The sequence below is a fragment of the Notechis scutatus genome, chromosome 7 (assembly GCF_049901735.1).
Source record: "Notechis scutatus isolate UNSWTSFEM ecotype Mainland chromosome 7, rNotScu1.2, whole genome shotgun sequence".
Taxonomy (NCBI): Eukaryota; Metazoa; Chordata; class Lepidosauria; order Squamata; family Elapidae; genus Notechis; species Notechis scutatus.
This window is the reverse complement of record NC_142015.1, coordinates 14,804,521-14,820,345: the sequence shown is the minus strand read 5'-3', so window position 1 is coordinate 14,820,345 and position 15,825 is coordinate 14,804,521. Positions and strand designations below refer to the sequence as shown.

At 39.8% G+C, this 15,825-nt stretch overlaps 1 protein-coding gene across 2 annotated transcripts in view; it reads left to right on the top strand.

Moving 5' to 3' along the window:
* The window catches only part of AEBP1 (AE binding protein 1), a 34,386-nt gene that overhangs the window by 11,710 nt on the left and 6,851 nt on the right, over positions 1–15,825 (top strand). Inside the window, exons 6-18 of one of the 2 annotated variants that reach the window (XM_026671392.2) lie at positions 1,804–1,890; positions 3,517–3,594; positions 4,815–4,871; positions 5,455–5,547; positions 5,838–5,909; positions 6,320–6,429; positions 8,238–8,377; positions 8,951–9,035; positions 9,693–9,837; positions 10,100–10,191; positions 10,493–10,616; positions 14,020–14,216; positions 14,956–15,135. In XM_026671392.2, coding sequence (XP_026527177.2) covers positions 1,804–1,890; positions 3,517–3,594; positions 4,815–4,871; positions 5,455–5,547; positions 5,838–5,909; positions 6,320–6,429; positions 8,238–8,377; positions 8,951–9,035; positions 9,693–9,837; positions 10,100–10,191; positions 10,493–10,616; positions 14,020–14,216; positions 14,956–15,135 — 1,460 coding nt within the window. Of the gene's footprint in view, positions 1–1,803; positions 1,891–3,513; positions 3,595–4,814; positions 4,872–5,454; positions 5,548–5,837; positions 5,910–6,319; positions 6,430–8,237; positions 8,378–8,950; positions 9,036–9,692; positions 9,838–10,099; positions 10,192–10,492; positions 10,617–14,019; positions 14,217–14,955; positions 15,136–15,825 lie in introns of both variants that reach the window. The other variant, XM_087969680.1, reaches the window with a different exon arrangement.

Below are 15,825 nucleotides of genomic sequence, written 5' to 3'. Positions count from 1 at the left end.
GTTCTTTCCTGCTCTTTCATGTCAACCCCAGTGAGAATCTAGACTGCCTTTTGGGATCATCTTCTACCAAGAGAGGGGCTATGGCCCAGTTGCACTGAATTTTTGAAAGCATAAAGGGAGCATTATGTTGCCTGTTTCTGCCCTGCAGACACATGCGTCGAAAATTCTCCAAGCCACATTTCAGAAGAAAACTATTGCTCCCATTTAGGCATTTGAGAAAAAGAGAAAGAGAACATTTAAGAGCTGCAGAAAAACTATTTTAGCTCCATGCTGTGAATTGGAAATCAAGGCGGATCCTGGCTTGATCTCTGCTGTGAAAGTCAGTTCCTTTTGTACATGGCAGAAATTATGGATGCGTAGTGGTAGTCGTAGTTGTAGTTGATGTCATCATCATCATCATCATGCTTACCATATTGCACTGCCTTGAATCTGGCTTAGAAGGGAGCAGTTCAGCACCACAGAAATTTTCCCTCCCCCTCATCTTTCAGACTTACCCTTCATTTCCGCCTCATGTGCTCTGGCTTTAGTTTGGCCTACATGAATGGAAAATGCCCAGCGTTTTCTGAATAATGTTTGACTGATGAGAGAGATTTTGCCAAAACAAATGTAGATCTACCCAGCATCAGGGTTGGGTGAAAAAGTATTTTCTTATTTCCTTATTTTATGCCAACCACTGAGTTAGGAAGCCCAGGAGTCTGAATGCTTCCGTCTCTCCAGTTATAAAGTTAAACAATTACGACTTTATATATGCTCACTTCTCACTGGCACTTCCTGAAGTTTTGGCTTGCACATTCCCCTGCCCCTCCAGGACTGAGTGGACAAAAGAGGGCTATTCCCAGCACTGTTGTCAAAAAGGGATTAATGGAGAGATGCAGTTGCAAGCTGGATTTTGTTAGAGTTGTGTTAGGCTCCAGAATGGATTCACAATAATTTTCTTTATTTTATTTTCTGTCCATCTCATAGTTCAAGTGACTCTGAACAGTTGCAATTGATAAACTTGGAAAAAATCAGATTCTCTGCTGTTTTGATAGATACATTTGCAATTGTTCTGAGCCCAAAATGACTTTCTTGACTTTCCCATGTTGTGTGAGCATGACATTTGGCCTTAAATCTGTTGCAATGAGACCTCAAAAACTCTCTGGCCAACTTGGCCATGAAAGTCTGTCTTATTGGATATGACTACCTTCCTCAATCTGGATTCCCTCAAGTCATGTGAGATTCGGCTCCTGGAGTTCCCACCTCTGATAGCATTGTGGAAGGTTCTGCATGCTGAGGCCTCTGTGTCTGCAGGACTCCCAGATTATGACATCAGATCTGACAGACCACTGGTTCATTTTATCCAAAGTAACAGTCCCTCTCGTTAACTGAGAGAGCCAATTTGGTCTAGTGTTTAAGGCACCAGGCTAGAAAGCAAGAGCCTGTGAGTTCAAGTCCTGCCTTAGCCATGAAAGCCACCTGAGTGCCTTTGGGCTAATCATAATAGGAGACTCTGAGTTTTAGTTCCACCTTAGGCATGAAAGGGAGCTGGGTGATCTTGGGCCAGTCATACTCATTCAACCCAACCCACTGCACAAGGTGGTTGTTGTGGGCAAAATAGGGGAATGAAGCTGTGTTTGGATATATTTGCCGCCCTGAGTTATTTATAAAAACAATACAGGCAGGATACAAATGAATAAATAAACTGCTGAGACCTTCCATAGCTTTAAGAAGAGAAAATAGAACATAGGGTGAAATGCATGGATGGAATCTCCTCCCTTACAACCTCCCGGTCTCCTTCTGATGAAATCCTTTTTCTTTGTACAGATCAATATGTCCGGCGTGAGAAAAAACCCAAAAAACCATCGAAAAAGAAACCTGAGAGACCCAGGCTGGAACCAGAGGAGAAACCAAGTAGGTATCCTTGGGCTCCCTATCATTTCACCAGAAGGTTCAAAAATACAAGGAGGTTGAGAGACAGAGGCAGGCAAGAAGATGCTTCTCAGTCTAATGATGAAACATTTCACAGTGTTGCAAGGAATAAAATGACCCTTTATTGGCTTGGGGTTTTAAGATAATGCTGGGAAAGTTATTGAATCCTTGGAAAGCCACTGTTTTTACACCATCAGCAATAGGTGGTCATTTTGGTGGATGGCTAGGACAAATTGTTATAATGTATTGTATTGTATTGTAATAATTGCTGTATGTATGTGTTGTATTGTAATAATTGTTGTCATTATTATGGTTTCTCACTGAGGTTTGTAGTGGGCATGGTGCTGTAGGACAATGTTTCTTAACCTTGAGAAGTTTAAGATGTGTGCATTCAACTCTTTTCAGTTCTGGGAATTGAAGTCCATACATCTCCAAGTTGCCAAGGTTCAGAAACACCACTCTAGGGGGATATTTAGCCCATTTCTTTCCACTTCCTTGGGGAGAGTTTCTCCTTCCCTATCTAGGTACATATTGAAAGTTCATAAAGCTTAAAACACTGAGGAATTTAGTTTCACACACAAATGGAAAATGGTGACCTTGGAAGCCTGCCAATCTTTTTTCATTAAAAAAAAAATCAACCTTCTGATTAGTAGAGAACCAGGTTGATGCAGTGATTAAGGCACCAGGCTAGAAACTGGGAGTCCAAAAGTTCTAGTCCTGCTTTAGACACAAACCTATCTGGGTGTCCTTGGGCCAAGCCCTCTCTTTCAGCCCTAAGGAAGGAAGCAATGGCAAAGCACTTCTGAAATCTTGCCAAGAAAATTGCAGGGACTTGTCCACACAGCTGCCAAGAGTCAACACTGACTCAAAGATGTGCATGCATGCACACACACTCAGATTGCTCAGGGTTGCACAGCTAATTTTAACTGGATAATCTCTTCCCGATCAACTTCATGTAATGGGAATTTTCACCCACTTCCTCCTGCTCTGAGTTACAAGAGAGGCAGAAGATATTTCATGGTCTCCAATTTGATGTCTGCTGGCCATGTGTTTCTGTTCTTCTAAACACTTAATATTGGGACAATTGGTAGTAGCAAAAGATCCACAAGCATGGTCTGCTTAGAAATGCCTTTGGCAAGAGTGAAACATTGGCAGCTATCTGCCTCATTCATTTCAACTTGTCATTATAGATGGGGAGGTGTTTATTACAAATGGGTTAGTTGGAGAAATGAAACTCCTGCAGTCCCACAGAAGCTTGTGGAAATGTGGAAACTTTTCAAGGACTTATTAACAGATGTGAAGAGAAAGGCAGATGGTTCCCATAATAAGAGAACTTGTTTACATACTTTATGTGGGATCCTGGGGGTTGGACTGGGAAATTCATTGTTTAATATTGTGAACTGATGCTAGATAAATTCAGAGTTAGTTTCACCTCAGTAATATCATGTTATGTGTTTAATAAACAAGTAAGTTTTCATAAATGAAAATGATCCTGGACTTTTATTGGAGTATTCAAGCTGGATGTAAACAGGCTTCTTCCACAGGACCTTTAACCAAAGAGTTGTTGCCTCTTTGGAATCCAACTACTGTTTCTGTTTTGCTCAGCAGAGAAGGTGGAGGAACCTCCCATCCCTCCTTTCGAGAGTCATTATGATGGAGGGATACAGCTGCCAGATTATGAAGATGGTATGTGCTATTTCATGTATTTTATGGAAGAGTCATAAAAGAAGAAGAATCAGCATTATTCTGCTGATTAATTTCTTTCTCCCAAGATGAATCTCCTTCACATAGACTCTTCTTTTGCAATTTCTCCAATGTTCCTGAGCGATCATTGGAGTTTTTAGGCAAGCACGTGGCTTGGAGCAGAATTCTCCTTATTGGTGCTTGACTGTTGTGTGGGGCTACAATTTTCTTCTTCCCAGCTATCTTGCCCATGAGCCACATCCAGGAAGAACCAGGCTGAGGAAGAATGGCATAGATGAAACAATGCAGAGATGTTCCTCAGTTAACTGCCCCCTTTCAGCTAGGAAGGTGGAATGGGTCCTGGTGTTGCTTTAATGTACCTCAGTAGACTTCCCAACACAGCAAGATTATAGTGGATCTTTGTCAGAAGAGATAAATCTGAAAGGTCAACTTGGTCTTCAACAGGTGCACATCCATTTTGGTATTCTTGAACCTCCAGTTGGAAAGGGTCCCAAGAATTTTCTTTTATGTACACTTCATTCTTTGTTTATTATGAAACTATTAATATGGAACAGCTCAGCAATTGCAATAGAGAATATTGTGTTATTTCTTTCCCTGCTGCCAAAAATTCCCTCTGTAACTGATTTTGCTGGGACCATGGGGTGGAAGAGGGCAATATTCTTCAACATTCTGAAGACCAGTTAGGTGACTACAATATAGGTTTTAAACTTCTTTATTCATACTGGGCTGTGCTAACTTGGTCATGAAATAAACTGATGACTTTGAGAAAGGCCTGGATGAATTAACCTTTTAGGATTTGGAGAAAAGTTAAATTAATGATTATATAGTGGAGTATTTATTTGCTCCATTTTTTTTCTGCCTTCTCAGAAATTTATAACAATATACATACATTTCTGAAGTGGCCAAGACCAGATGTAATTGCTGCACCATGGTCTTTAGATCAGCCTTATCCAAAGTAATAGTGTACAAACATGCTGAAACATCTCATTCCAAAATATGTTGGCAGGAAAGTCCATATTTCTAGAGAATATCTAGGCTATGGAGACAGTTTTGAATCATGCTGATGAAATATACACATTGAAAAAAATCCCTATGAATATATCTATCATGAAGTTGGAATAGCTCAGTTTGAAAGGATGGTGAAACTGTGGAGACCCTGAATACTCCTTTAACTGCATTTCTGATTTCATTTTCCCCTGTAGTGGATTATGGTCTGCCTCCCCAGGAGCCCAAAAAATTCCCCAGTGAAACAGATGAAGGTGAGATGGAGAAGATGAGGAGAAACTCAAACCAAATGAGGACATGGAAACTGGGTTGGCTTGATTCTGCAGGAAGGGGTTTGTTGTTAGGAGGGAATGTGAATTGGATGAACTGGTTGACCCAAGATGTGGCAGATCCCAGGTTGAGTTTTAAACATAGAATAACAGAGTTGGAAGGGACCTTGGAGGCCATCTAGTCCAACCCCTGCTCAAGTAGATGAGGCTATTCCAAATATTAGCCTCTACCTAGGATCGAACTCAGTCTCCTGATTGTGAGGCCACCACACTGGACCATCCCAACCTTCTCAATTTTAAGCAAGGAAGGGAGTCAACATTGGTGTCCCTGCAACTCTGCCCCAATAACTTCCTCCATGAATTAACACATCTGCATGATTATCACTTCTCCATCAATTGTAAGCCACCACTTTGGCTTTAAAACATTTCCATCAGATTGCTTTTCAGTCACTTATCTTCCTTATCTGTACATTTGCCCCAACAAACAAGAACGTGAGAAAGATTGAGTCTGCACTGTTGGGAATCTCAGTGCCTGATATTAACACTTTTTCTCTTTGCTCTGGATCAGAGAAACCTAAGAAAGGAGGAGGCAGTAGCAAGGAGGAAGAGGAGGGCGAGACAGAGGAGAACAAATGGACAGAGGAGAAAAGCAAGGAGAAAGGTGAGTAAGCTTCAGAAAGAAGAGAGGAGCATTTTCATGAGCTTGTAATTTAAAGATTATTTGCTCTAGTGTTACATTGGTGCAGAGTAATTGGTGCTTAGGTTCTGCCAAGCAGCTCCTATGAGTGAACTTAGGATCATAGACTTCAGAAGATTGGAGAGATATCTCTAACATTTATCTATCCAGTGCCTCCCCTTCATGCATCAGTTTCTCAATTACTGTCTTTTATCTTCTTGGTTGCTTTCTTTCCTACTTGAATAACTTCTCTTTTGCCTCTTCCTTGCATGCAGGGAAGCCAAAGAAAACAGGAGGGAAAAAATGGGAAACTGATGAAAATGTGTGGACTCCAGAAGAGAAAATAAGTAAGTGTAAAGGAATGTAGGGATCACACTGTCAAAGGAATGTGAGAGTTGGTAGAAGAACTGTTGAGAGAAAACAAATGAGAAATGAGCACCTCAGTCTTGGGAAAGAAGGGAGTGTGAGAAAGAGACTCAATGTAACCCCACCTTGATTCTGTTTAGTATAAGAGGGGGCAAATACTCTGGTTGTAAGATAAGAATTACCTGTACATAGGAGTAAAAGATGCGTCAATGCAACTGATTGTATCTATTTGTGAAATCCTAATCATTCTGTATTTTGCCGTTTGAAGGTCTTTGCTTGACTATATACCGGTTCAAAAGTGTTCCTTTCAGAGTTTTTTTGGACAACTGATGCAGCAGCTGCTTATCAAAGTGTCTACAAGTGTGACCTGTCTGTGTCTTTCGATTTTTAGAATGCCCTCCCATTGGAATGGAATCTCATCGAATTGAGGATGATCAGATCTTGTCTTCTTCCATGCTGCGACATGGTTTAGGAGCTCAGCGTGGACGTCTCAATATGCAGGTATTTCCTGGAATTGATATCTCAAGTAGTAAATCTATGTCTCTGAAATGATATTAATATGTAAATTAAAAGTCTGGATAGTGGCCTTTGTAATACCTGGAGAAAGCAGAAGGGAAGAGAAAGAATGGAGAAAAATCACAAAATAGAAGTAGAATAGAAGTAGAATACCTATGGCAGAAGAAAGTAAAGATAGTACCAGTAGTAATATAGATACCTTGATTCAAATTCCCAAGCATTAAGAACACCACTTGAACATCATTGGCATTGACAAAGTCACCATCATCAGTCAATTGCAAAAGGCAGTTTTACTAGGAACAGTTTGCATCCTTCAATGATATTATTAAATAGTATTAACCAACAGCATCTGCCTGCCCTAGATCCTTGGGAAGGGGTCAATAGGTGGACAAAATGTCAAATCTAGTTTAAACATCTAGCTGACTGGGTGACCATCCATAATTTAAATTTATTTGCTGCCAAATTCCCAGCAATTCTGGGTGTTAGCAATTACTCGCTTCATTCAACACAGTGACTAAATTAGTGGATCAGCAAAATACTGTGGACATAGTATACTTTGACTTCAACAAGGCATTCGACAAAGAAGACCACAACCTACTTCATGGTAAGCTAGAAAAAAGTAGGATAGATATCATCACTATCAGATGGATTTGTAACTGGCTGACAAATCATGCTCAATGAGTAATCCTTAATAGTACTATGTCTACATGGAGGGAAGTAAGCACTGGGGTACCACAAGGTTCCATCTTAGGCCCAGTACACTTCAATATCTTACATAAATGACTTAGATGAGGGAATAGAAGGGGACTTACCAAATTTGCAGATGATACTAAACTGGCAGGAATAGCCAACATCCTAAATGATAGGCTCAAGATCCAGATGGATCTTGACAGACTTGAGCACTGGGCCATATCTAACAAAATGAAATTCAATGTAGAGAAAAGTACTTAGCACTTAGGCAAGAAAAACCAAAAGTACACATATAGACTGGGTGAAGCCAGGCTTAATAGCAGTAACTGTGAGAGGGATCTTGGAGTCTTAGTGGACAACCAATTAAATATGAGCCAAGAGTGTGTGGCAGCAGCCAAAACAAACAATGCAATCCTAAGTTGCATTAACAGAGAGATACAATCAAGATCAAATGAGATACTAATACCACTCTATAAAGCCTTAGTAAGACCACACCTAGAGTACTGCATCCAGTTTTTGTCACCACACCACAAAAATATATGTTGAGACTCTAGAAAGAATGCAGAGAAGAGCAACCAGGATGATCAGGGGACTGGAGGCTAAAAGATACAATGAATGATCGCAGGAATTGGGCATGACTAGTCTAGTGAAGAGAAGGACCAGAGGTGACATGATAACAGTCTTCCAATATTTGAGGGACTGTTACAGAGAGGAGTGGAATCAACCTATTTTCCAAAGGCCAAACAAGGAATAATGGATGGAAACTGAACAAGGAGAGATTCAACCTGGAAATAAGGATAAATTTCTGACAGTGAGAACAATCAACCAATGGAACAGCTTGCCTTCAGAAGTTGTGAAGGCATCACAGGAGGCTTTCAAGAAGAGACTGGACTTCCATCTGTCAGAAATGGTGTAGGGTTTGCTGCTTGGGTGGGGGGTTGGACTAGATGACTTACAAGGTCCCTTCCAACTCTGTTAATCTGTTAAAATACATCTTTTCCCAGAAAGTTGAACAATTTGCATGCTTTGCATGCATTAAATCAGTTCAGTGCTGATTTAAAGATGTACTTCTGTGCTTTCCTTATTATGTTTTGCCCCTCCAGGCTGGATCCAATGAGAATGATTACTTTGATGGCGCATGGTGTGCAGAAGATGACAGTAGCACACAGTGGATCCAAGTGGATACTAGGCGAATTACCAAGTTCACGGGCGTCATCACCCAAGGCCGGGATTCTCTGCTCCAGTATGTGAGGGTCTGGGCAAGTCTGCTGTATGTGTGGGGTCTTGGAGAATCAGTTGAATGGGAGAAATAAATGGATGTGGATGGGAAAAGTGGACCACAATATAGTGTTGCTCTGTATTAGATCTCCACATGCTCTACAATTCTGCAACTAAAGAAGAAAATGAATTCTAGATGATGGGTACAGTATTAAGTAAGAATTTATAATTGCTTATTGTATAATTATTGCTATAATGAGCAAATAGGATTGGGGCATTCCAGTTTGATTAGTGGAAGTAGATCATAGAATAATAAGGGACCTTGGAGGTCATCTAGTCTCTACCTAGGATCGAACTCACAGCCTCCTGATTGTGAAGCGAGAGCTCCACCTCTAGGCCACTGAAAGGAAGATTTTCTGGACCATCTCCTGGCTTCTGAGTCCTTACCAAGCATCACTCCCATATATTCAGGTTCTCTTCATCAAGACTAGAATTCTGGTTTTCTTAAAAGGGGGAGAGATGAGAACACTGATGTTGCCTCCAATGAGCTTTCTAGCTCCCATTGATTCATTTTCTCTTTCTCTTTTGTCTGTCCTAGTGAGGACTTTGTCACCACTTTCTACATTGGCTTTAGCAACGATAGCCAGAACTGGCTCATGTACAGTAATGGTTATGAAGAAATGGTATGTATTTGATCTTGGAAAAGCCTTCTGGTGCCTGATGTGAAATGGTTTGTCTTTTAACAATGTTATTCACACCTGACTGACTGCGTCCAGATGGGCTGAAACAGCAATTCCCAAAATTGGCAGTGACTCTGCGGGCTGGGAATTATGGAGGTTCTAGTCCTAACAAGCTAAAGGATGTCAAGTAGAAAAAGTCAGTCTGACTTTATCTTTGATTAACTTTATCCTGATTAGCCAGGACCTGTACTGTGCTGTTGAATTCAAGGGGGTTGAGAAAGTTTGAGGACCATAGTCACTCTTTACTTTGGTTTATTTACTTTATTTGCAAATCTGTCTATCAATTTCAAGATTAATTTCCAGAGGACTGCAGAGAAAATGATCACGCTTGATGGTGCAAACTCATAGGACAATCAAAACTATTTAAAAATTGTTCAAGGGAGCACCAATTGATATGAAAAGTGTGGCAGATTTTTTTTTAAAAATACTTCTTTTCATGGACATATGTCCAAAGGACTCTAAAGTGCTAAAGTACATTAGAAAGATTTTGAACAAAAGAAAAATGAGAGGCTTAAGGATTATATGGTAGCTGGATCTTCTTGATTGGCAAAAAATCAAAACAAAAAAAGCTTTCCCTGTTTCTCCTTCTCTCTTTTCTAGCTTTTTTATGGAAATGTTGACAGAGACACTCCAGTAATGACCGAATTTCCAGAACCGAAGGTGGCCCGTTATATTCGGCTCTATCCATTGACGTGGAATGGTAGTCTCTGTATGAGATTGGAAGTTCTGGGCTGTCCCCTCTCCAGTAAGTATGGAAGAAACAGTAGTCCTTGGTCCCTTGTCCAGTTCAAAATGACCATTTAAAAAGAAGGTAATTTGCGGAAGGTGATGGGAAAGACTAAACTCTTAGAGGTCTGCTGCTAGCAAAACTGCTCTAATTGGAGCTAAAATTCTGACTGGGTAATAAAGCAGCTATTCATTTGGTATCAAAGGGAGAAGATTTGATATTAAAGTTCCAGCCATGTTTAATCTGTTCTTCCCTTCCCGCTCCCCCTCTCTTTTCGCAGGCATGCACAACTATTACAGTTTGCAAAACGAAGTGATGACATCAGTGGACAACCTGGACTTTCGCCATCACAACTACAAGGATATGAGACAGGTAAATATGCATGTCGAAAAAGATCTTTACTCTTCAAGAAATGCTGCTTTGGAGACAGGATTTAGGCAAGTAAAGAGGTTAAAAAATAGTAGGTGACATATCCACTAAAGTTTCAATTTCAATTTGAGTGCAGCAGTGTGTCTGAGATGGATTGTATGCCCTATGAATTCTCCTTGGGTGGAGTTCAGCACCGTTGCAGGTTGTGAATGGTTCAAAAGCTTCCATTAACCCACTCCTAGTCTAATCCCATCTCTAACTTTAATTTTCGGGCTGGGAGTACCGTTGTTTTCTTTCCTTGCAGCTGATGAAAGTAGTGAATGAAGAATGTCCCACCATCACCCGCATCTACAATATTGGCAAAAGCTTTCGAGGACTTAAGATCTACGCTATGGAGATATCCGATAATCCAGGCGAGCATGAACTGGGTAAGAATCCCACTGCCGTTGGCAGGCCAGGCCCCACAGAGGCAGACATCCCAAAATATTAGGCAGATTGGATCACAGATCTTTTTGTCTTAGTTCAAGAGAAGAGTCGGTGTGTACACACAGAGACATAACATAAACTTAAGAAATATATATATATATGTTTTCTGAGGTTTTCGCGGGTATTTGTATGAGAAGCACAAAGCCAAAGACACAAGCCTGAAAATGACGAATGAGATTTCGTCGAAACGTCGCCAGGATACTTCCAATTTTACGCGGGAGAAAACCCGAATAACCAAAGATACATACATACATACATATATGCACAATATGACATACAAATTTTACTTGTTATTTTCAGAAGGGTGTTAATAAGTTAAGTGTTGATAGCATTCAATGATATTTTTTTTGCCATGGTTGTTAAACAAATCAGTGTGGTTGATAAGTGAATCTTGCAGTCATTAAGTCAATCTGGCTTTCCCGGCAGCTGGGAAGGTTGCAAATGACAATCCTATGACCATGGGATGCTGCGACTGTCATAAATTCATGGTGGTTGCCAAGCACCTGAACTTTGATCATATGACTGTCGGGATGCTGTAATGGTCATAAATGTGAAGACTGGTCATAAGCCATTTTATTCAGTCCTGTTGTAATTTCTTTCTTTTTCTTTTTTTTTTTTGTAAATTTTATTTGAGTTTTCACAAAGAGAAAAAAAAATACAAATAAAACATCTTTTTTGAAAGTAGCGTAATCCCGGGTTACATTTCTTTGTACAGACACAAATTCAGGTTCATGCTCATTTTTATATTCTATTCCATATCTTATTACTATTTTACATTTTCTGCATAGCTTCTCCCCTCTTTTAATTTTCTCAGTTTTATTTTAATTATCTCATCTCAATTCAAATCATTGTATTTATATTTTTTGTCTTTCCTGTTTCAATTATCTATTATCTTTTCTCATTAAACAAAAATTCTCCTGTAGTTACTGATTGGAGTATGACGCCTTTATATCTTTTCCCTAAAGTTGTAACATTCAATATAATACATAACTTCCATTCGGATTCTGCTTGGTACATTCTTAAAATACACACTGTATTCTTAAAAAAAGAAAAAATGATAAATGTATATAATTAAAGCAACATTCCATTCCAATTCAATTCTATCATTAATATTAATATTCATTAAAGTCTTAACATCGTTAACATTACTTTTCAATTAAATATCATACTTCTATGGGAACACATAGTTAATTCCCCCCCTTCACTTATATTTTATAAAACATTAACTAATTAAAATGTTCCCATTCCTTCCTAATTCAATTTTCTCATTTATTTTATTTCACTTATTTTATTCACAAACATTTCACTAAATTACATTAACTATTTTATCCCTCATTTTAATGATACGTTGTTTCCAATTTTCTAAAGTTATTTCTATTATTAATATAACAATACAATCTTATGTACCTTTACAGAATCCCTTTTTCAGTTAGATTTTCACGCATTATCTCTAAATAGGTCCTGTTTCTCTATATCTTGCTCCAGTCCTTTGTAACTTCTTTTCCTTTCCTTCTTCCCTCTCTTCTTCTCTCTCCCCTTTTTACCCCCTTGTCTCTCTACCTCTATTTCTCTCTTCTGTATTCCCCTTTTCTGTTGCTTTATTATACTTATTTTTCGAATTATTTTTCTTTTCTTTGGTTGTTTTTTTAAGTCTTAAATTCTCCATTCTCTTTCCCCCCTTTCCTTTTTCTTCCCCACATAAAATTGCTTGTTCATTAAAGATGGCTTCTTCTTTGCCCCAGTCTTCTTGTTTTGCAGTCTTTTCTTGTTGTTTCTCATAGTTCCAAATCTCCATTTCTAAGAATTGAAAAACAAAGCCAAAAGAACCCTTCCCTTCTTGTGCATCTTCTTTGTACTTTTTAAGTTCCATTTTCAATTCATCCAGAAGTGGTGCCATTGTATAAATTTTTAAACAACCACCCGATTGATTTTAGTCATTCAAATATAATAACCAAGAATCAAAAGATCGCCAAATAATCCAAATACATGCAAGCTGTTTCTTTTTTGCTCTTTTTTTCACTTTCTCTTCCTGGGGTTACTATTTAGTTGCAAAGTTTCAGTTAAAATGTATCTTTTAGTAGTCTTGTTGAAGTTTTACTGTAGATTCTTTTTAATTCCAGGCAGTCTCCTCCCTCTTCCAGATCCTGCCCTTATTCTTTTTCTCTCCTTTCCTGCTTATGAAAAAGAAAAATTTTAATGTCCAGAAATCTTTATTATCCCTTTGGCATTTTGTTTTATTTTCAGCTTAATTGCCTATTGATGTCAAAGCGGATTTTTCTGATTTCTTATTTAAGTCTCTTAGTTGTCAGTATAGGGAAGGAGAGAGAAGGAAAAAAAAGCCAAACCTTTCCCTTTTCACTTTCCTTCGCTGCTTCCAACTCTTCTTTGGGAGTGATGTTATTTTTTGTAAGTTTAAATTCCAGGGTACCTTGGTTGTTGCTTTTACAATTTAACCCAGTCAGCCAAAACTTTCACTTCTTATCTTCCTCCTGCACATTCTTTTCCGGTTGAGTTCTCCTTTGTGGTGGCCATTTCTGACCACCGCTACAACCGCCTTCGGGAAAGGGAGTAATGGCCAGCTGAGGAGGAGAGATGCAGCTCTCCTAGACCCTGCTGGCGGTCTCCCCCCTCTTCACCACCTCTACAGGGTGGCTTAGCCCCGAAACCAGCCGGCTCGGGGCGCTCCAGTGGCGAGCCCAGACAGAAACCGCGCACGATCACGGATTTCTGTCTGTCACCGAAGCCCTTCAAACCAGAAGTTCTGTCCTGTTGTAATTTCTAATAGTTATTAAACAAATAGTTCTAAGTCAAGGATTACCTGCAGATCTAAAAATTACGATATTAAAGACAAAAGTAGTCATGCTTGATAGAGATAATGTCATAAATAATTGAAGCTATACGTAAATAGTATATATATAATATTAGTTCAAGTAAAGTGGAAGCTGCGTGGTGGCCTAGAAGTGAAGGCACTCATCTACCACTCAGAAGGCTGAGTGTTCAATCCTAGGCAGCAGCAGAGGTTTCTCTAACAGGACACAAAGACAAAATAGCTGCTGCAAACTCCACATAGGTGTCAGGAAGGGCATCCAGCCAGTAAACGCTCAGCTCCATTCAGTCACCCTCACTCCACCCTGAATAAAGGGATTATAGGGTCATAAAAAGAAAATATATTCATTACCTTATAAAATGTGCTTCTAATTTGTTTTGCCCTCTACTTTCTTTCTGCCTTTTGCATAACATGGTTTCCAAAGGAAGGAACAGCATGATGGGTGTTGGTGTAAATATGGGCTCTTTGTTGCCTTTTCTAATGGAGTATCAGCAGCTTTTCATTTTGGATTATTATAGGAGAGCCAGAATTCCGCTATACAGCTGGCATCCATGGCAACGAGGTGTTGGGTCGGGAGCTGCTGCTTATGCTGATGCAGTTTATATGCAAAGAGTTCAAGGATGGAAATCCACGCATCCGGAACCTGGTGACGGAAACCCGCATCCACCTTGTCCCGTCGCTCAATCCTGATGGCTATGAGATTGCCAGCCAAATGGTGAGTCTGACTCGGTAGACTGAGCTGAAGGAATCCAAAGACAGATGGAGGGAACCTCAAGCTAGGAGAGCTGGGGCCAACAACAACAACAACAATTATACCAGTTTGCTAACTTTCTAAATTTATGCACACTAAGATCTGCTTTGGCTTTGCACTGCTGTTCCTTGCTTTCTCCATTAGAAAAACAAAAAAGTTGGCTGGTTGAGCCATTTCAGAATTAGGTCTTCTGCCCAAGTTGAGCGCAAAGCGTCCAAGCAATTTTCAGCCTTGCAAATTTGAAGTTAGTGTTTATATACAACTGCCATGTTAGTTTTATACACACCTTAACAGTTTCTAGAAAGCTTTTGGCATCATCACCACAGGGAACAAACAAAAATAGGGAGGCCTACTTGTGATTGAGGCTGTCTCAAAAAGCAACAAAAAAACCAAAAAAAAATAAATGTAAGGCCTACCCATGAATATGATTATGCAAGCATGTCCTCTTTCCCACACATTTTGTCCATGTCACATGGAGGAATTCACTGGAGGAAGCAATTATGTTTGGAAGAGTTAGCAGTAAAAGGAAACCAGGCTGCCAAAAAACATGGTGGCTGGATACCATCAAAACTGACACCAGCCAGAGCATAGAAAAACTCAAAGAACTAGTGTAAGATTGAAAGATGTGGAGAGACCTGGCTCATACAATCACCAAGAGTCGGACACAATTGAATGGATAACGTCATCACCGTCCTCTTTGCAGGGCTCAGAATTAGGGAGTTGGGCTCTGGGACATTGGAATGAAGAAGGCTTTGATCTCTTTGAGAACTTCCCTGATCTCAACAGCATCCTCTGGGCTGCAGAAGAGAGAAAATGGGTACCACACAGAGTCCCCAACCACCACATGCCAATTCCTGATCACTACCTTGCAGAAGATGCTGCAGTAAGTACACAGACAGAAGAAGATGGGTGAACATCTGGTGCAGGAAAAACTAGCATGCTGGTGCAGGAAAAACCCCTAAAATATGTATGTGAGGTTTTTAAAGCCAGAAATAATCCAGTTCAAGAAACATATAGAGTCATGGGGCTGGAAGGGACTTCAGAGGTCTTCTAGTTCAAGGATCTCCAACCTTGGCAATTTTAAGACTTGTGGACTTCAATTCCCAGAATTCCTCAGCCAACTGGCTGAGGAATTCTGGGAGTTGAAGTCCACAAGTCTTAAAGTTGCCAAGGTTGGAGACCTCTGTTCTAGTTCAACTACCTGCTCAAGGCAGGAGACCTTATACCATCCCAGTCAAATAATTGTCCAGTCCATTTTTGAACCTCTCCAGTGATGGAACACCCACAACTCTGTGGAAAGCTATTCCATTGATTAATTGTTGTCCCTGTCATAAAAAAAATCTTCTTACTTCTAAGTTGGAACTCTCTTTAACAAGCTTCCATCAGTTAAAAAGAGTGACCCAACCTTTTTTGTTTGTTTCCATCTGCTTGGGCTGGCTGATTTTAGAAAAGCTGAACAGGGCTTTAGGCTAGTTGTTGAAAAAGCTATCTAGGAGAGATTGGTTCTGTGCTATTACTAAGAAAACTAAATTGATTTTTGAAGTCACCAGGAGTTGAGATGGAAACTGAAGTA